This window comes from Carcharhinus amblyrhynchos, unplaced genomic scaffold (assembly GCF_965287045.1).
Source record: "Carcharhinus amblyrhynchos unplaced genomic scaffold, sCarAmb.v2.hapA scaffold_785, whole genome shotgun sequence".
Lineage (NCBI taxonomy): Eukaryota > Metazoa > Chordata > Chondrichthyes > Carcharhiniformes > Carcharhinidae > Carcharhinus > Carcharhinus amblyrhynchos.
The window spans coordinates 29382-50000 of NW_027650525.1; the positions used below are offsets into that span (position 1 = coordinate 29382).

General features: G+C 46.2%; 2 protein-coding genes across 2 annotated transcripts in view; one reads left to right on the forward strand and one right to left on the reverse strand.

The window, feature by feature from the left end:
• Positions 1 to 507: 507 nt before the first annotated feature.
• Positions 508 to 8520, forward strand: LOC145340114 (uncharacterized). Its single transcript, XM_080184540.1, has 3 exons — positions 508 to 614; positions 2980 to 4660; positions 7827 to 8520. Exons 2-3 carry the CDS (start codon positions 2996 to 2998, stop codon positions 8067 to 8069), a joined length of 1908 nt encoding a protein of 635 aa, XP_080040666.1. The 5' UTR covers positions 508 to 614; positions 2980 to 2995; the 3' UTR covers positions 8070 to 8520.
• Positions 8521 to 9173: 653 nt separating this feature from the next.
• LOC145340112 (serine/threonine-protein kinase Nek9-like) overlaps positions 9174 to 20619 on the reverse strand; it is a gene marked incomplete at its 5' end in the record, with an annotated part of 31298 nt that continues 19852 nt past the window's right edge. The window contains 5 exons of the mRNA XM_080184539.1: positions 9174 to 12808; positions 13176 to 13229; positions 13847 to 14044; positions 18453 to 18614; positions 20419 to 20585. Of these exons, the coding sequence (XP_080040665.1) occupies positions 12719 to 12808; positions 13176 to 13229; positions 13847 to 14044; positions 18453 to 18614; positions 20419 to 20585 (671 nt within the window). The remainder of the gene's footprint in view (positions 12809 to 13175; positions 13230 to 13846; positions 14045 to 18452; positions 18615 to 20418; positions 20586 to 20619) is intronic.

Below are 20619 nucleotides of genomic sequence, written 5' to 3' on the forward strand. Positions count from 1 at the left end.
TATTATGGGATGGTTCCATCTCTATGCAGTTGCCGTCTTTTTTGTTCCTTCGAGCAATTGCAACTTTTTCTATGACGTCAGAGTGTCTCTTAGCAACAAATACAAACAATAAAAACTGGGGGGAACCGAGAGAGTAACGGGCGTGAGAGAGTGAGAGTGAGTGAGAGAGTGAGAGTGAGTGAGAGGGAGAGAGGGAGAGTGAGAGGGAGGGAGAGACTGAGAGAGAGTGGGAGAGGGAGAGTGAGGGACAGAGAGAGAGGGAGTGAAAGAGGGAGGGATAGAGGGAGAGGGAGTGAGGGAGGGGGAGGGGGATAGGGAGAGTGAGGGAGAGAGAGGGATAGAGGGAGGGATAGAGAGAGGGAGTGAGATAGAGAGAGGGAGTGAGAGAGAGGGAGGGATAGCGAGATAGAGAGAGAGAGGGAGAGATAGAGGGATAGAGATAGAGAGAGTGATAGGGAGAGAGAGATAGACAGATAGAGAGAGAGAGGGAGAGGGAGAGAGTGAGGGGTAGAGAGAGGGAGGAGAGAGAGGGAGAGGAGGTGGCGGATTCTCAGACGGACCGGGAAATCTGGCAGTTCCGATGAAGCTTGCAGAAGGAATCACATTTCTATCCGGTAAGTAAAAAGCAGCAGAGTTTAAACACAGTGAACTCTCAGTGTAATCTCAGTGTAATATCAGTGAATTCTCACTGTAATCTCAGTGAACTCTCAGTGTAATATCAGTGTAATCTCAGTGAACTCTCAGTGTAATCTCAGTGAACTCTCAGTGTAATCTCAGTGAACTCTCAGTGTAATATCAGTGTAAACTCAGTGTAATCTCAGTGAACTCTCAGTGTAATATCAGTGTAATCTCAGTGAACTCTCAGTGTAATCTCAGTGAACTCTCAGTGTAATATCAGTGTAATCTCAGTGAACTCTCAGTGTAATCTCAGTGTAATATCAGTGAATTCTCACTGTAATCTCAGTGAACTCTCAGTGTAATATCAGTGAACTCTCAGTGTAATCTCAGTGAACTCTCAGTGTAATCTCAGTGAACTCTCAGTGTAATCTCAGTGTAATCTCAGTGAACTCTCAGTGTAATCTCAGTGTAATATCAGTGTAATCTCAGTGTAATCTCAGTGAACTCTCAGTGTAATCTCAGTGAACTCTCAGTGTAATCTCAGTGTAATCTCAGTGAACTCTCAGTGTAATCTCAGTGTAATATCAGTGAACTCTCAGTGAACTCTCAGTGTAATCCAGATGTGTCCTTAGCAAAACCATGGAATTCCTACAGTACTGAACGGAATCGGCACTGCTTTCTGAAAGAAGAGCTATCCGTCCATGTTAGATTGTATTGCAGGGGACTGGAATACAATGATGCAGAAATCTTGCTGCAGTTTGCCAGTGTGGGGTGGCACAGTGGTACAGGGGTTAATACTGCTGCCTCTCAGTGCCAGGGACCTGGGTTCGATTCCCAGCTTGGGTATCTGTCTTTGCAGAGTCTGCACGTTCTTCTCGTGTCTGCGTGGGTTTCCTCCGGGTGCTCCAGTTTCCTCCCACAGTCCAAAGATGTGTGGGTTAGGGGGATTGTACTATATGCATTTTAGATTCATTCATAAATTGAAATACTGCGGATATCCCCCTCCCCGCTGTGCGGCACCCACCCGCGTCAGATATCCCCCTCCCCGCTGTGCGGCACCCACCCGCGTCAGATATCCCCTCCCCGCTGTGCGGCACCCACCCGCGTCAGATAACTCCCTCCCTGCTGTGCGGCACCCCCCCCCCCCCCCCCCCCCCCCCCCCCCCCCGCCCCCGCCCCCGCGTCAGATATCTCTGTGCAATTCATCTAACGAATACCTACCGATCTCAGTATGGGTTTATCTGGTTAATGATGCTCCAGCACTGTTTACCTCTCACTACCTGCCTTTTTATGTCAACTCTCTGCTTCCAGTCTGTTAACCAACCCTCTACCCAATACTAATCTACTTCCCCCAACTCCATGAGCCCTTATCCTGTCTGTGACTCTTCTGTTTTGCACATTATCCAAGTATATCACATCTCCTGAGTTCCCTTTATCCACCCTGCCACTAATCACATCCTCAAAAAATGAACAAATCTGACAAACAGGATTGGCCCTTTTAATAAAAGCATTTTGCTTCTGTTTGATTCCAGCTTCAAAACTTCTTTAATCGTAGGATTGATATCAGGATTAGAACTACAGTTCTCGGCTCTCTCCTGTTTTATATTCCTGGCTAGTTTACACTCATTATTAACATTTTCAGTGGCTCTTTGTCGGTTTCTGAAACGTTCCTGATCTGCAGACTTCCTGCTGGTTTTTGACCATTTGATTCTAACTTTAATTCCCGAGTGAGCTGCGGATTTTCTTGCTGAGTTTTTGTTTCTCAATGGAATGTATTTTGGTCGAACATTTTGAGTGGTGTTTTCTGAATGTTTCGCACTGTTCAGTTACCCCCATACCTTTCAGTCTGTTTGCCCAATCAACCTGAGTCAGTTATCCCCTTCCTCATCACTATATAATTGGCTTGGTTTAAGATTCTTGTTTGTGATTGGAGCATGGCACTTGCAAACTTAATATGGAATTTTGTTGTATGATGTTCACATTTCCCCATTGGATCCCCAATGGATCTTTTATGACGAGATTCCCCTGTCTCAATAAATTATACTTGATCTAAAATATTTTTATCCCTGTGATTCTGTGGAGAGAGAACAGAGCTAATGTTTCAAATCTGAGTAACTCTGTCAGAGCTAAAAACTAAAATATTTTTATCCCTGGTTGGTTTCACATCTTGTTGTGAAAACACTTCCACAAAACCTTCCAGACACCTTTTGCCAATTTGATTTGTCCAGTTTAACTGGAGGATAAAGATCCCCGTGGTTATTTGTTACAAACTGGAACTTCTTATTGTTTTGGTGAAATGTCACTTTTTGACAGTTGAGCTTTGTGCCGATGAGTTTCATTTGAACCTTGTTTCCGCTGCAGGTCTGGGTAATTGTTAATGGCTGGCTGGGCGATGGCCCCTTTCCTCCAGATCGACCCCTTGTTCCCTTATGGGAAAAATAAAGCCTTGAGAAAACTTCCACCCATCAGTCCAGGAGCCCACGATGCTCACTTTGCTGCACCACAGACCAGGCTGGACCTGTTACGATGCCAACTCCAGCAGAAGCTGGAGAGAGAGAAACAGGTGAAGCTTATGGCCATCTATAAGCAGCAATATCAAGAAGCTTTGTATCGCCTCCGAACTACCTACCTCCTGGAAACACATTCAGAGCCGGACAGAATGTCTCCACAGCTTCAGCAGCCTTCAGTTGATGTGACACTTATACAATCTCCACCTGCAGACGATCAGGATTCGACGTGGACTCAGTTCACACTCAGTTCACAAGGGAAGCGAGGTACGGGTATTGATAGATCTCATCCTCTCAGACCCATCGATCAGAGGTGCTCGGGTCTCAGTAACATCTTAAACCTCGAAGGTGACTCTTCTGATTGGAGGAGTTTAATACCCTTGGATGCTCCCATGTGGCCAGCTGTGACATTCCGACCATCTCCACCAAAAGGACCCAAAGGGAAATGTCCGTCCTGCAGATCCCATCCAAGGAGCAGAGAGAGGTGTGTGGAACCGAGACCATCGGAAGATTCAGTATCTCCAACTCAACCGAGGCTAAAGAGCGGCCAGTGTAATAACACAGCTAAAGGACAGGAACTCCGAGAGGTGCAACACATTCAGCAGAGTGGCAGATTGAACATAGAACTAGAGATTTGTAAGAAGGAGAGTCTTATCCAAGGAAGACTGAGGAAAATAAAGGAAGAATTGAGACAGATTCAGATGCAAAGGGATCAAGCGGAGGAAGAAGAATTGGACATAGAGGGACCAGTGAGGATGGAAAGAGAGAGGACAGAGAGAGAGCGAGAGCGGAGAGAGAGATTAGAAAGAGATAAAGAGAGGTCAGGAAGGGAGGGGTCAGAGAGAGGGAGAGCAGAGAAAGAAAGAGCAGAGAGAGAAAGAGAATGGACAGAAAGAGATAAAGAGAGGTCAGGAGGAAGGGAGCAGTCCGGGAGAGAGAAAACAGAGCGAGAAAAGGAAAGGTCAGAGAGAGAGAGAGCTAAGACAGAAAGAGAAAGAGCAGAAAGAGAGAGGGCAGAGAAAGAAAGGTTGCTAGAATTGGAAAGAGAAGCAATGTGGAGACAGAGAGATAAATTTAACAGAGAGAATGTTAGAGATGTGGATGGTGAGAAAACAGCAAAGAGCAGCAGGGACAAAGCATACAAGATGAAAAGCAGTAGCCATTATAAGGAGCAGGAACTAATGGAAGATGACAGCATTGACAGATGTTCCTCAGAGAAATCCACTGACCATTCAAACCCATTCGCAGATTATAAAGAGACCAGAAATGAAGCAAAGAGTGAAGATAGTGATGAGAGAGCAGCTCCTTCCCCACAGAATGAGTGGACAGAATGGAATGGACATTATTCCCCGGAGGAGAAAGCTCACTGCCCCTTCTGTGGCCGAAGATTTGTTTTGGACCGTCTCAACACACACACAGAAATCTGTAAGAGAGTTTATAAACGCAAGAGAAAAGTCTATGATTCAGCCCAGAAAAGAGCGAAAGGAACGGATTTGGAGAATTACCAATGTTCCCACAAAATCACACCAGCCCCGGTAAGAAAAATGAAACTTCACATTCTGAGCACAGTTATATGTAATTTCCTTTTCCCTCCTTTGCTTCTGTTCCCCTTCTGTTCCTCACTCTCCTTTCTCTGCTCTTGTTCCACATTCCCTTCCTGGTTCCCGTTCTCTATCTGTTCTACCCTCTGATTTCATACCTGGAGATAGCCCTGAACAAGTTAGAGAGCCTGTACCTCCAAGTAACCGAGTCCATTCTGGTCATGGGGATATCTGCTTGTGCTGTTGATTCAGAAAGTGGGGAAGTGAAAAGTAAGTTTGGGAGGTCAAGGAAAGAGTGATGGGAAATAGAACCAAAGGAGTTGTTCAATGATGACAATAACATCAATGCAAGAATTCTATTGAACAAGGCACGTGAGCTGAGGACACAGGTAGATAGTTGGAAATATATCGTAACTACTGAGTCATAGCTGAAAGAAGAGAGAGAAGGGGAGGGGAATAAAAATGCAAAGGGGTTAAAGAAACAATGACGGCTGAGACAAGGGGAGACAAGATTGAAGAATCATCAAAGAGGAATGTGGGATGAACAAAGGAACAAAACAAGAGCAATCACACTGTTCAGACTGAGTGGCACAGTGGTCAGCGCTGCTGCCTCTCAACACCAGAGACTCACGTTCGATTCCCAGCTCGGGTCACTGTCTGTGTGGAGTCTGCACATTCTCCCTGTGTCTGCGTGGGTTTCCTCCAGGTGCTCCAGTTTCCTCCCACAGTCCAAAGACGTGCTGGTTAGGGTGCATCAGCCGTGCTAAATTCTCCCTCAGTGTACCTGAACAGGCACCGGAGCATGGCAACTAGGGGATTTTCACAGTAACTTCATTGTGGTATTAACGTAAGCCTACTTGTGACTGATACATAAACTACTTTATGATGACCCACCTCAAATAGTCATGGAGAGATAGAACAGCAAATCTCTGGGGCATTAGGGCAGCTGTAGTTCTGATTTCAGTGAACCCCAATATAAACTGGTGATAATGATTGTAAAAAAGGGGTCAGAATTCTCCAAAGGCATTCAGGAGAACCTTTTCTAGCCAAGAACAAACATGCCCCACACGAGAATGGGCTCAGATAAAAAGCAACTTACTGCGGATGCTGGAATCTGAAACAAAAACAGAAAATGCTGGAAAATCTCAGCAGGTTTGGCAGCATCTGTGGAGAGAGAATAGAGGCAACGTTTCGAGTCTGTTTGACCCTTTAGTTCTGAATAAAGGGGCCATCCTATCTGGAAAGTTCAGAGCAAAGGGGAAAGTTCAAGGGTAAAATTAAAAAGAAAATTAGGAAAGCAAAGAAATGCGGAGAAAATATTGGGAAACAAAATCAAGGAAAAGCCAAACCTGTTGAATAAAGATATAAAGAGCTAATAGGATAATGAAGGAAGAGTTTGGCCTATTGGAGAGTAAAAGGTAACTTGTGTATGAATATAGACGTGCGGATGGTTCAATGAATATTTTGTGTCTGATTTCACAAGACAGAGGATGAAGTGAATAATACAGTTGAGGAGTATGAGATAACGCACAGGAAAGTACAAGGCGAATGGATAATGTATGGGATAGGTCTGAGGGGAGGAGAAATTTCTCCACCCAGAGGGTGGGGAATGTGTGGAATTCACTCCCAAAGAAAGTAGTTGAGACCAAAATGTTGTCTGGTTTCAAGAAGAAATTAGATTTTGCTCTTGGGGCTAAAGGGATGAAGGGAAATGGGAGGGAGGGGAATCAGGATATTGAATTGGATGATCAGCCAGGATCAGAATGAATAGTGCAGCAGGCTGGAAGGGCCAAATGGCCTCTCCTGCTTCTAGTTTCGATGGATAAATACAATGGAGAAGAAAATACTGGGATTTAGTATTTTTGTAAGTGGATAAATCCCCAGAAATTAAAAGAGAAAATGCTGGAAAATCTCAGCAGGTCTGGCAACATCTGTAAGGAGAGAAAAGAGCTGACATTTTGAGTCCAAAGCTTTGACAAAGGGTCGTCTGGACTTGAAACATCAGCTCTTTTCTCTCCTTACAGATGCTGCCAGACCTGCTGAGATTTGCCAGTATTTTCTCTTTTGGCTTCAGATTCCAGCATCCACAGTAACTTGCTTTCATTATAAATCCCCAGACTTGGGTGAAATGTATCCCAAATAGTAAAGAAAAACAAGAGAATTAGCAGAGACTTTGGCAATCATTCTTCAGGCCAGAGGTGGTGCTGGAAGACTGGAGGACAGCTAATACTGTACCTCGGTAGGCTGGTCCCAGCACAAGCCCAATGTATCTATGTTGGCTGTCTGCTGGAGTGTCTCTGCCCTTCTTCACAGTCTCTTCAGCCAATTATCCCAATTCCCTCGCAAAAGCAATGATTTACTCTGGTTCCACACTATCAGCCGGTGAAATCTAAACCCTAATCTCGTGTCTCTGTTGCTTGTTTTGCCAATTATCTTAAATTTTTGCCCTCTGTTCTTGACCTTGCACCAATCGGGACAGTTTCTCTACTCTCTATTAGAGAGTCTCTCTACTCTCTCTGGACACCTCATGATTTTGAAAATCCCCTATCGGCTTTCTCTTCTCCAATCTAGCCTCAGAAATGAAATTCCTCATCCCTGGAATCATATTGGAATCTTTTGCTGCAGCCTGGCTTTGTTGCCCAGTGTCTCAGCTCCTGCACCCCCATTACAATCAGAGCCTTTATTTTGCTTGTGTTTCTCCGAGAAAAAGTGAATCACTTCACATTTCTCTGCATTAAATTCCATTTGCCACTTGTCTGCCTGTTTCACCAATCTGCATCTTCTCCATGTTTAACATCCTCCTCGAAGTTCACAATACTCCTTGTGTCATCCAAAAATTTGTAAATGTTCTCTTGGTATCACCAATCCCAGGGGAACTTCTGCCTTCCTCCAAACCCAGAAGCAACCCGTCACCAAGGCAACTCTGTAAACATTCAGAATCCAGACCAATGGGCTGCTCAGCTGGCTGGAACAGTAGCCAATGGAATTCAATGTGGGAAGGTGTGAGTTAATGTATTTGGGAAGACAATCTGGGAATTGGCCAAAGAAAGGTGCTAATTCCTCAAATTGCTGTGGTTTTGGCTGCTGCTTTTTGCTTGGGAAATGTCCAATTTTGACTCTCAATCTCATTTCCTCCCACATCTGATATTTAATCTCCAAGAAAGTGAACTGGAAGTTAAAGCATGACGCTTTTATTCGGATGCTGCACACAGCACAACAGATTGAGCTGGAAATCTACCGAGGAAAGAAGAAAGATAACGTGGGAGATCCATCATCATCCTCCCTCAGCTCCGACTACATCCAGTGTCCACACTGCAGCCGCCGTTTCGAACCCAATGTGGCTCACTGTCACATCCCCAAGTGTAAGACACTGAGGAACCGACCTGTCCCACCCAAGAGATAATTCAGCAAAGTGAACTGAGCCGGTGGATGGGCTGTGAGCACCTGAACATTGCAGAGGGAGCAGCTGAGTGAACCGTGGACTGTGGCACCAGGACTAAGGGCAGAGTTTATCATTTTCTATCTGACTCATTACTTTACATAAATAAAATAATTATCATGTGAAAAAGCACCAGAAACTAATTGTCTTTTTTAAACAACAACTTGTCCTTCACAAAATGAACTGCAGAATATATTTTTAAAAATTTATAATTAACCCCATAGTATTGACTGGAAGTGATCTCACATCTTTGGTTGCTACCACCTCGCATAACATAATGCAACATTTCGAATTCAGACACTAAATACATCAAACAGGTACAGCATGGGGTTAGATACAGAGTAAAGCTCCCTCTACACTGTCCCCATCAAACACTCCCAGGACGGGTACAGCACGGGGTTAGATACAGAGTAAAGCTCCCTCTACACTGTCCCCATCAAACACTCCCAGGACAGGTACAGCATGGGGTTAGATACAGAGTAAAGCTCCCTCTACACTGTCCCCATCAAACACTCCCAGGACAGGTACAGCACGGGGTTAGATACAGAGTAAAGCTCCCTCTACACTGTCCCCCCATCAAACACTCCCAGGACAGGTACAGCACGGGGTTAGATACAGAGTAAAGCTCCCTCTACACTGTCCCCATCAAACACTCCCAGGACGGGTACAGCACGGGGTTAGATACAGAGTAAAGCTCCCTCTACACTGTCCCCCCATCAAACACTCTCAGGACAGGTACAGCACGGGGTTAGATACAGAGTAAAGCTCCCTCTACACTGTCCCCCATCAAACACTCCCAGGACGGGTAAAGCACAGGGTTAGATACAGAGTAAAGCTCCCTCTACACTGTCCCCCCCATCAAACACTCCCAGGACAGGTACAGCACGGGGTTAGATACAGAGTAAAGCTCCCTCTACACTGTCCCCATCAAACACTCCCAGGACAGGTACAGCACGGGGTTAGATACAGAGTAAAGCTCCCTCTACACTGTCCCCCCATCAAACACTCCCAGGACAGGTACAGCACGGGGTTAGATACAGAGTAAAGCTCCCTCTACACTGTCCCCCATCAAACACTCCCAGGACAGGTACAGCACAGGGTTAGATACAGAGTAAAGCTCCCTCTACATAAAATAGGCTTTTCAGTCTCTCAAGCCTAACTTGCCATTTGATTTAATCCTGTTTGATACTATATCTCCTCTGGCACTGTATTCCATCGCATCCAAAGTCACTCCTCTTAGAGTCAGAAAGCAAACAGCTGTTCTGATTCGAATTGTTGCTGATTTTCGGTTTGTAGTTTGTGTTTTCACTGCCCCACATTGGAGATTGGTCCTACCTGTTGCTGGGGTGAGTTATTCTCACCCTGAAACCCAGCTCATCTTTTCATTTCAGTTTGAACATGAGTTGGAAATCTCAGATTATCCATTTAATGCATGGGAATTGAATATAAAATTCGGAAGGTTATGCTTCAGTTGTATAGAGCAGTGGTGAGCCCACATCTGGACTTTGTATACAGTATGGGTCACCTTATTTAAGGAAGGATGTCAATTCAGTGGAAGCAGTTCAGAGAATGTTTACCAGATTACTATCTGGAATGGGCAGGTTGTTTTATAGGGAAAGGTTGGAGAGGCTGGGTTTGTATCCACTGGAGTTTAGAAGAGTAAGAGGTGATTTGATTGAAAATTTCAGTTTGAGGGTGGATGTGGAGACAATATTTCCTCTTGTGGATGAAACTAGAACTGGGGGTCGCTGTTTAAAAATAAGAAGTGTAAAGGAGGATTTTGTTCTCAGAGTGTTGTAAGGTTTTAGATCTCTCTTCCCAAAAAGACAATGGTAGCAGTCTTTGAATATTTTTAAGGCAGAGATGGATAGATTCTGAGTGAACCAGGGAGTGAACAGGGGGATGAGAGGCTATCTGGGGGTGGGCAGGATGCAGATTCATGTCACTGTCAGATCAGTAATGATCTTATTAAATGACAGAGCAAGCTAGAGGGGCCAAGTGGCCTACTCCTGCTCCTTGTTTGTATGTTCCACACCATCTCTCCAAATCAGTGCCAGCTTTACTTGTATCTCGAGGAATGTTGGCTTTTGACAACCCCTGCACCCTTCCTGCTTCATCTGCTGTTCTGCACAAGTTCCAGGATATAAACAGCTTTAACCTGTAAAGTTACACTGGCTGCAATACAATAACAGGTACCAGTCTAAGTAGGTTGCAAAATATTTTATTGTGATTACACCTTTATTCTAAATGATACTAAGCATATAAAATTAGTGTTCAGATGATATTGTGTTTAGACTGAGTAAAGTGGGGCTATTGAGATTTGGAGCAGCAGAGAGGGGTGAAACTGAAGGAGGAGCTTCATTCACTGCCTTCAATCTCAACGCAAACAAACTGCCCACAGGCCGGAAACATCAACCTGTGGGAAAGATCGTCACTGGGCTGAGAATGAGGAAAGGGCAGAGACAACAGTGAAGGTATGATGGCTGATTGGACTCAGCAGCTTATTCTGAGGAACAAAGGGAAGGATTTGTGGCAATAATGTGACAAAGGCAGAAGCCAGCTTTCTAAAACAGATATACTTCACGACCATTTCCCCATCACCTTCCCACCCAAACCAAACCACTCGCCCACTACAATCCCCCCACACACCAACCCCCATCACAACACCCCTCACACCAACACCTGTCACTCCAACAGCCCTCCCCATCGCAGTCCCCCAAGAGCCCCTCATGCAAAGACCCTCCCTGGCCCAAAAAGCTCAAACAGCACCCAACATCCAAACTCCCAGCCTCCGTAACGTCCAGACTCCCAGCCTCCGTAACGTCCAGACTCCCAGCCTCCATCATCCTCACACACTGCTCACCCTCATCACAATCCATTCTCCCTCATAATCATCCAGAATCCGTTCCATTATCACATCCCCAATATGCCATCAGACCAAATTTTATCATTCATAGTGATGTCTACACTCAAGGGTTGCCTTCTCAGCTCTCTAAATGAATCAACCTTTACAACCTACACTTACACCCTAATCACTGACATTCACACATCATTTATCGTTGCTGGGTATCACAGAATAGAAACTTCATTAAAGTGCAAAATCCCAAAGGACCAGACCCTCTCCCGTTCAATCCTAATGTACAGAATCCCAATGAATCAAACCTTCTCCCTCTCACACCCAATGTACGGAATCCTAATGGACCTTTGTCTTCCTGGTGCAGATTGTTTAACTTTAATTCATTATTGGCTGTATCTAAGATGCCATAAATGTCCTTTTGACCCAGCAGCTCAATGCTTGTTCCAGGAATGTGTATGAAAAAGTGATGATGTAGCAAAGCTGCAGCTGATGTGTAAGGAGAAGCTCTATCAGGTTCCTCATTTTAACTCTGATCTGCTTTCACAGCTTCAGAAAACTCCCACCCAAAATGACATTAAATCCCACAAATCCCAGTTTCATTTTAACCATGATCCAGATTCCAGAGCCTCTACAGTCTGGAATAAAAGAAATTTTGTGGAGTACTGGTCCAGGTGACACAGGATCCCCTGGACAGGGGCGTGGAGCCTGATTTAGACTCGAATCATTGCAAGCACAGAGAGATTTTGAGGTGAGACTGTGTCAGTCACCACAGCGCTCAGTGTACCCTCAATGCTCCGGGCATTGCGACACTAACTGCGGACATCAGAAACACGGCTTAAGGCAGGATGTCACTCAGCCCAAACATCAACATCACTCTCCTTCCCACTCCCCAGCCCCACTGCCATAAATCCTCAGAATATTGATTGTATTATAGACTCTTGTTACTTTGTTCTTTCCTTTTACAACTCAGCTTTCAGTAACTGAATTCTGCCAACAGGTTACCCACACTTTCCCCTCTCTGCTCACATTCTGCAGGTCTGAGCCACAGCCTAGAGTTCACTGGACAATAATGTGGGGTGTTATCCCCTCTCACTTTTACACCCAGAGACTGCAGATCAAAACATCTGTGCAAAGTGCTTCTCAACACTGTAAACTCACAAGTACTGTTTGGTTAGAAAGCACTAGCCTGTGCCATGGACTGGTGCAAATTCTACTGCTTCAATACACTGAAAGTATAACCTTCCCCACTCTCAACATCCAAAATCAAATGGCTATGGATCATCTCCAGGAGATATATACACTTAAAGCAAACTCATCATGTAAATAACTAGGAGCAAACAGGTTAATGTGCTCCAGATGTGCTCCTAGTTGGTCTCAACACCAACCTATATAATCACACAGTCCAACTGTTGCACTCAGTGATTCCAAGCATCATTGTTCTGAAGTAACACTGTTCCTATACTGTGACCATTGCTTCCTGTAGCTTCTGTGCTGCTGCTGCTGGAACACAGCACATCTCTGGCACTGAAGGTATTTAAGGCCCTTTCCCAGTTGGCCAGTTCAGCGGGAGCCAAAGGAAAAGTTTGAAAGCTGTGTGTGTGCTCGATTACACAACCACACTCTACTCAACCTGCCAGAAAGAGCCAGAGATAGAGGTGGCTGCGGGACTGGTGTCCAGACTGCATTCTGCTCCTGGCTTCAATGTCTGAACTCAGTGTCTGCAGACAAATTGCTGAAATAACTCTGGGATCCGCACTCAGAACGGTCTCTCCGAATTCAATCCTCGGCCCCTCAGTTCTTCAATGGCGGCCCACAGCCTTCGATTCTCCTCAAGTTGGAGGTGCAACTGTGGGTCAAACAGGACAGAGTCTCAGCAACAGGTATTAACAGAACAAAACTTCACACTGCCCAGTGACTGCGAATAGATCCAGGAGTGAGGAAAACATCCTGAACTATGACAGCACACAGAGTACAGCCATACCAACCCCTGACCCCATCAGTATGGCGACACTGACCCTTCACCCCATCAGTATGGCGACACTGACCCCTGACCCCATCAGTATGGCGACACTGCCCCGACTCCAATACTGAATCCGACATCACGGAAACACGGAGCCCCAACCCGTCATTGACCCCATCACTGACCCCGACCCTGTCACCGACGCCGTCACTGACCCCTGACCCTGTCACTGACCCCTGACCCCGTCACTGACCTGCATTTCCAGATAGTCTATTGTTTCCTCTCTCTTTGTCAGATTTTCCTGTAACTGTGAAGAGAAAAGCGAGAAAGGATTCAGTGAGAAACACCAAACAGGGAAACATTTTGGGACCTCCATCCAGACCACACTCCAGGCCTCAGGGAATGTCCCCTCTGCCCAGCCTAGGGGAACGATGCTCCTCACCAAACACGTTCCATCATCGGGAGGCCCAGTCCTCCAGCCACCTCAACCTGGGGACTCCCATCCACCAGCCTCCCCTGTCCTTGGGAACGTTTACCCCAGACCCTTGGGGACCTTCCTCTTTCCCCCCTATTCTCGAGTTCACCCATCCTCCAATCCCCATCCGCGGGGTCCTCCACCACTCCAACCTCCTCCCCCAGTCCCTGTGACCCTCTGATAGAGAAGCCACCCCCCCCACCAGTTTCCTGCTTCCTGACACCCCCCCCACCCCCCTCTACGCTATGGGACATTTTTACACATGATTATAGCCAGCAGTTGGATATCCAGTTTGTGACAGTGTCTGATGTGAAGGGCCCTGTGAACAGAGCTGCATTTTTAGCTGCTCTTTGACAGTTTTTGAAAAGTCAAAAGGTTGAAAATACATTTTAAAACACTTGCCTTTCTGAGGCACGAGATTATCAGGTGAAGGTGAAGCAGCTTCTTACCTGAGACACTGCTTCCACTTCCTTCTTCAGCCCCTGGATCTCGGCACTAAGCTGCTCCCTCTCCTGTTGCTCGCTCTGTCGCTGAGTCAAACACTGAGTCAACATCTCCTGCAACCTCTTCAACTCACCTTGCACATCACTGCAGAGACACTGAGACTTAGCAAGGCACACACAGTCCCCTGTGCCAGCACCTCGCACCTAGAGAGACAGACAGGCAGCAATGAGACACAGAGAGAAACAAGGCAGGGGGGTGAGAACATAAGAAATAGGAGCAGGAGTAGGCCATCTAGCCCTTCGAGCCTGCCCCGCCATTCAATAAGATCATGGCTGATCTGTCGTGGATCAGTTCCACTTTCCCGCTTTCTCCCCATAACCCTTAATTCCCTTGCCCACCAAAAACATATCAACCCGCGTCTTAAATATATTTAGCGAGGCAGCCTCCACCACTTCAACAGGCAGAGAATTCCAGAGATTCACCACCCTTTGAGTGAAGAAGTTCCTCCTCAACTCTGTTCTAAACCGCACCCCCCTTTATCTTGAGGCTGTGCCCCCTAGTCCTACTGTCCTTTCTGAGTGGGAAGAGTCTCTCCACCTCTATCCTATCCATCCCATTCATCATCTTATACGTCTCAATGAGATCTCCCCTCATTCTTCTAAACTCTAATGAGTACAAGCCCAGTGAGGGTGGGGGGAGTAACAAACTGGGTGGGGAGGAGACGGACTGGAGGGGGCCGGCGGGGGGCGGGGTGGGGGTGGAATACAGAGAGGAAAACAGGGAAATAAATCAACAACAAATTGAAGAGCGGAAGTGGGTGTTAAGACTCAGTGGCTATTGGGAATGAGCCCGTTCGTCTCAGTGCTAGACACTTTACAAAAAACTCTAAATGTAAGCCTACTTGTGACACTAATAAATAAACATTAAAAGTTCCCACTGCACTACACAGAAGATAATCAAAGGAATTATCTCTCAAACTCCTCCCCCTTGTGCAGTGACTCGGAGTCGAGAAGGATTTGTTGCCATTCTGTTACAATGGGTTTTGAGACAGCAGTCAGTCCAATATATCCTCTGCAGGTTTTGCCACATGTGGGGCAGATGTTACAGCTGTTTGGGGGTTCCTGCATTTTCTCTCTCTCTCTCTGGTCTGTTTGGGGGTTTGTGCTCTCTCTGATCTGTTTAGGAGTTTTGTGCTCACTTTCTCTGGTCTGTTTGGAGGTTTTGTGCTCTCTCTGATGCTGGGGCCTTTCTGCTGTGTGAATGAATCAGTGTAATTCCAAATAAACCTTCTCCGGTTCCAACTTTTCCACCCAGAACTTAGTCACGGCAGGAAACTGCCAGGACAGCGGAAATACTTGTGGCTTTCCTCAAAGTTCCCTGAAGAGATCAAACATCTCCACTGACTCTTCAGAGAGTCTTGGTTTGTGATGGACCAAAATAAAGAAATGTCCTGGCCAATATTTATCCCTCACCAACACCCGTGGGATCTTTCTGTGCAGTGATGTGAAACTTGAAACAAAAAGAGACCTGGGTGTATTCGTACAAGGAATGCAGAAAGTTAACATGCTGCTGCATCAAGCAATCAGGAAGGCCAATGGTACGATGGTCTTTATTGCAGGGGATTGGAGAACTGGAATAAGAAATCTTGCTACAGTTGTGCAGGGTTTTGCTGAGACCACACCTGGAATAGTGCGTGTAGTTTTGGTCTCCACATTTAAGGAAGGATAAATTGTATTGGAGACGGTTCAGCAAAGGTTTGGTCTCTGGGATGAGGGGGTGTCCAATGATGAGAAGCTGAGTAAACTGAGTCCATTTTCTCTGAGTTTCGGAGAATGAGAGGCGATCCCATTGAAACCGACACAGCTCTGAAGGGGTTTGACAGGGCGGACGCTGAGAGATTGTTTCCCCTGGCTGGGGAATCAAAAACACGGGGGGCACAGTCTCAGGGTAAGAGGCCAATCACAGGACTGAGACAAGAAGAAATGACTTCACTCAAAGGGTTGTGAATCTTTGGAATTCTCTCCCCAGAGTTGTGGTTACTCCATCGCCGATGGGTTTAAGACTGGAACAGAAAGGCTTTTGGTCTTTATCAATTGAGAGAAATGGTGAATGGCTGGGGAAAGTTGAAGCCCAAATCAGCCATGATCACACTGAATGGTGGAACAGGCTGAACTCACCATGTTGTTGTGCTCCAGAGATGTGAAAGTTTTGCTTCATGCACAGTTCCTGTGAACAGTACAGAAGAATGAATCTTCTTGGTTCTCCTACCCTTCTCATTCTTCCTCTCAAACCTGTCTCCTCACTTCGACTGCTCGTTCCCAGCATGTTGGCATTAGTGCACCTTTAAGAGATGCTTTTTCCTAAATCACGTTTGCTGCATTTGTAAGCAGGCCTTTTTAACTTCAGTATTTTTTTCATTATAGCACCGGTTTGTCTGGAGACTTTTTATTGCCACTTAAAAGGGCGGTTGTTTGTTTTTACTGAGATTTTTATGGATTTGTGTTGTTAGGAGAAAAGCTGGTTGGCAGGTCAGGAGCTCTTTCATTTTCAGTTCTGAGCTGCAGGTTGGAATCTTTTAGAAGGGACAGCAAGCTGACGACTGTCTCTCGCCCTCATTTCAGAAATTCTGCGGGTCAGCTGAAAGTCTTTCTGGAGTAGGAAATCTGCTGTTGGTGCTTGACCACAGTCTCTCCCTGGGGTTCTGGGAAGCTGTTCTGACTTCAAACTGTTCTCAGTGTATCAACAGAACTATATTATTCATCCAAAGGACTCAAGTCCAGTATCACGTGACCATTAGTCTCTATTATGTTAAACCTGTGGAAAGGGTCTGTTGTCTATGGGATTGGTTTGATTGGAACACATTAGATATATGTGTTAAGGGTTATACGTTATATTGTTTGTTTTGTTTCTTGTTTGTAATTGATAAAAATTCTTGCTAATTTTCTTTGTTTGATAATAGCTCCCTAGTGGGTCATAGAACACAGAAACGTAGAAAAACTACAGCACAAACAGGCCCTTTGGCCCACAAGTTGTGCCGATCATATCCCTACCTACTAGGCTTACCTATAACCCTCAATCCTACTAAGTTCCATGTACTTATCCAGAAGTCTCTTAAAAGATCCTATCGAGTTTGCCTCTACCACCACCGACAGCAGCCGATTCCACTCACCCACCACCCTCTGAGTGAAAAACTTACCCCTGACATCTCCTCTGTAGCTACCCCTCAGCACCTTAAACCTGTGTCCTCTCGTAGCGACCAGTTCAGTCCTGGGAAATAGCCTCTGAGAATCCACCCTATCTATTCCTCTCAACATCTTATACACCTTAATCAGGTTGCCTCTCAACCTTTGTCTCTCCAGGGAGAAGAGTCCCAGCTCCCTCAACCTATCTTCATAAGGCATGCCTCCCAATCCAGGCAACATCCTTGTAAATCTCTTCTGCACCCTTTCAATAGCTTCCACATCCTTCCTGTAGTGAGGCGACAAGAACTGTGCACAGGCGTAGACTAAAATCATGAATAGGACACTGAGACAGTGGGACGGCGGCGCGGGCTCGTTGGGCCGAAGGGCCTGTTTCCCGTGCTGTGTTGTTCTTTGTTCTTTAGTACTCCAAGTGGGTTCTGACCAGGGTCTTATAAAGTTGCAGCATTACCTCCCGACTTCTAAACTCAATCCCTCGATTAATGAAGGCAAGTACACCATACGCCTTCTTCACCACATCCTCTACCTGCAAGGCCGATTTAAGAGTCCTGTGGACCCGGACCCCAAGGTCCTTCTGCTCCTCAACACTGCTAAGAGTCCTACCCTTGATATTGTATTCCTTCATCCCATTGGTCCTGCCAAAATGGACCACTGCACATTTATCCGCGTTGAAGTCCATCTGCCACTTCTCTGCCCAGCCTTGCATCCTATCTATGTCACGCTGCAACTTCTGACATCCCTCCAGACTATCCACAACACCACCAACCTTCGTATCGTTGGCAAACTTACTAACCCATCCCTCCACTTCCTCATCCAGGTCATTTATGAAAATGACAAACAGCAAGGGTCCTAGAACAGATCCCTGGGGCACTCCACTGGTGACTGACCTCCATGCAGAAAAAGACCCATCCATAACCACTCTCTGCCTTCTGCAGGCAAGTCAGTTCTGGATCCACAAGGCCAAAGCCCCTTGGATCCCATGCCCTCTCACTTTCTCAAGAAGTCTTGCATGGGGGACCTTATCAAACACCTTGCTGAAGTCCACGTAAACCACATCCACTGCTCTTCCTTCGTCAGTGTGTTCAGTCACACGTTAGTCATTTGAATCACATCTGAAGTGAAGCATGTCAAGCTTATCCTAGCAAAACTCAAGGGGCAAAATTTAGGATCCGGAAGGATTGCATAAAACACTTGGGAGTTTCTAACCAGAACCATAACACATGCCAAACTGTAGTCCTCATTCCTATAACCCACATCAGTGCCTCCTCATCATGTTTACCAACCCTTGTGACAAAATCATTTCTAATGCCAGTGATTGCAGTATTTAAGAGTTATTCGAAAATGAGACTGATAGACATTGTTTCGTCCAATTGTTGCTCTCACTCCCAGTTGATACTGCATGGTCATTTACCGTGGACACTTTCTTTTCCTCCGATTCACCTGGTTGAATCTCTGCAGTTTTCATTTCTTTAAGTTTCTCGTAGGGAAGTGTTTCCTGACAGGAATATGTCAGTAGTTTGGCCATTTCTCCAGGAGTTTCCGGAATAGGAATAAACTCAGCATTTTCCAGCTCCTGGAAAACCAACAGGACAGAGTCAGTAAATTCAAACCAGGAGCATGTTCAACTGCTCAGGCACCCTCTGATGTCAAAGTCATACAGCACGGAAACAGGCTATTCGGCCCAATGCTGACCCAGTATCCCAATTCCCCGTGTTTGGCCCATATCCCTCGAATCCTTTCCCATTCATGTACCTATTGTACCTACTTCAGCCACTGTCCCTGGCAGCTCATTCCATACCTCCACCACCCTCTAGGTGAAGAAGTTGCCCCTCAGGTCCCTTTTAAATCTTTCCTCTCTCACCTGTGCCCTCTAGTTTTCAATTCCCCTTCCCTGAGAAAAAGATAATGTGCGTCCATCCAATGAATGCCCCTCATAATTTTATACATCTCAATAAGATCACCTCTCATTCTCCCACGTTCCAAGGAATAAAGCTCTCGTCTGGCCAGCTGCTCCCTATAACTCAGGCCCACTCGTCTGGCAACATCCTGGGAAATCTTTGCTGCATTCTCTCCAGTTTATTAATGTCTTTCCTATAACAGAATCATAGAAACCCTACAGTGCAGAAAGTGGCCATCTGGCCCATCGAGTCTGCACCAACCACAATCCCACCCAGGCCCTACCCCCATATCCCTACACATTTACCCACTAATCCCTCTAATCTACGTATCTCAGTACACTGAGGGGCAATTTAGCATGGCCCATCAACCTAACCTGTACATCTTTGGACTGTGGGAGGAAACCAGAGCACCCGGAAGAAACCCACGCAGACACAAGGAGAATGTGCAAACTCCACTCAGACAGTGACCCAAGCCGGGAATCGAACCCAGGAACCTGGAGCTGTGAAGCAGCAGTGCTAACCACTGTACTGCTGTGCCAGGTGATAAAAACTGTACACAATACTCCAAGCGCATCCTCAGCAATGACTTACACAACTGTTACATAATGTCTCAACTCCGATACTCAATGCCCTGACTGATGAAGGCCAGTATGCTAAACACCTTCTTCACCAATCTGTCTACCTGTGCTGCCACTTTCAATGAACTACATTGTGGTACTCCTAGGTCCCTCTGTTCCTCAACACTCCACAGGACCCTACCATTCACAGTGTAAATCCTATCCCAGTGGGACATGTACATGTTAGTGCATGCAGAGAGAGAGAGACAGAGACAACTGACAGAGAAACAAATGACAGATACACAGGCAACGGGAGAGAGAGAGTGAGAGAGAGAATGAGAGAAAGAGAAAAACTGGCAGCAAGAAAGGCAGGAGGAGAAAGAATGAACCACAGAGAGAGGCAGAGGGAGACAAAGTGAAGCAGAGAGAGAGGCAGCAGACAGACACACACAAAGACACATATACACACACACCCACACGCAGAAGCAGACACACACAGACACACGCACATACAGGTACACAGACACTCAGACAGAGACACACTCACAGAGACAGAGACACACACACACACACAGAGACACAAACAGAGAGACAGACAGACAGACACACACAGACACAGAGAGACAGACACACACACAGAGACAGACACTCGCACACACACACACAGACACTCGCATACACATACAGACACTCACACACAAAGTGACTGACAGTCACAAAGAAACAAACACACATCCATTCCTAAACACATAGCAAGACGCAGTGGACCGTGATCGCTGCAGAAATACTAAAGCATCAAACTCTGATCATCTTCCTGCTGCCCTGCTATCGTTGAGCTGCCTCAGCCTGGAGCTGACACTGAACCCTGGGCTTTCCCTGACACTGCCGGGTATGTGAAGTGTCTGTCATTGTCAGTATTCACCTGTAGAAGCCACTCAGGACAGGAGCTTTCTGTGAGATTACTGGAAGATTTCAGTGGGTTGAGTGTTCCAATCCCACGCCTGTCCTCTGCTGTTCTTTTCATCCCGTTTTGTCTATCATCATCCTGCTCATTTCTAAAATCCTCCTCCAGCGTCGAGCCCTGTGGAACTGGACAGATACCCCGAGGGTCACAACACAAGAG

Bases quoted from the DNA above. Each gene is read 5' to 3' on its own strand.
- LOC145340114 (XM_080184540.1), top strand. From the start codon at position 2,996: ATGGCTGGCTGGGCGATGGCCCCTTTCCTCCAGATCGACCCCTTGTTC. The intron at 4,661-7,826 runs GTAAGAAAAATG...TTAATCTCCAAG, and splicing joins ACAAAATCACACCAGCCCCG to AAAGTGAACTGGAAGTTAAA.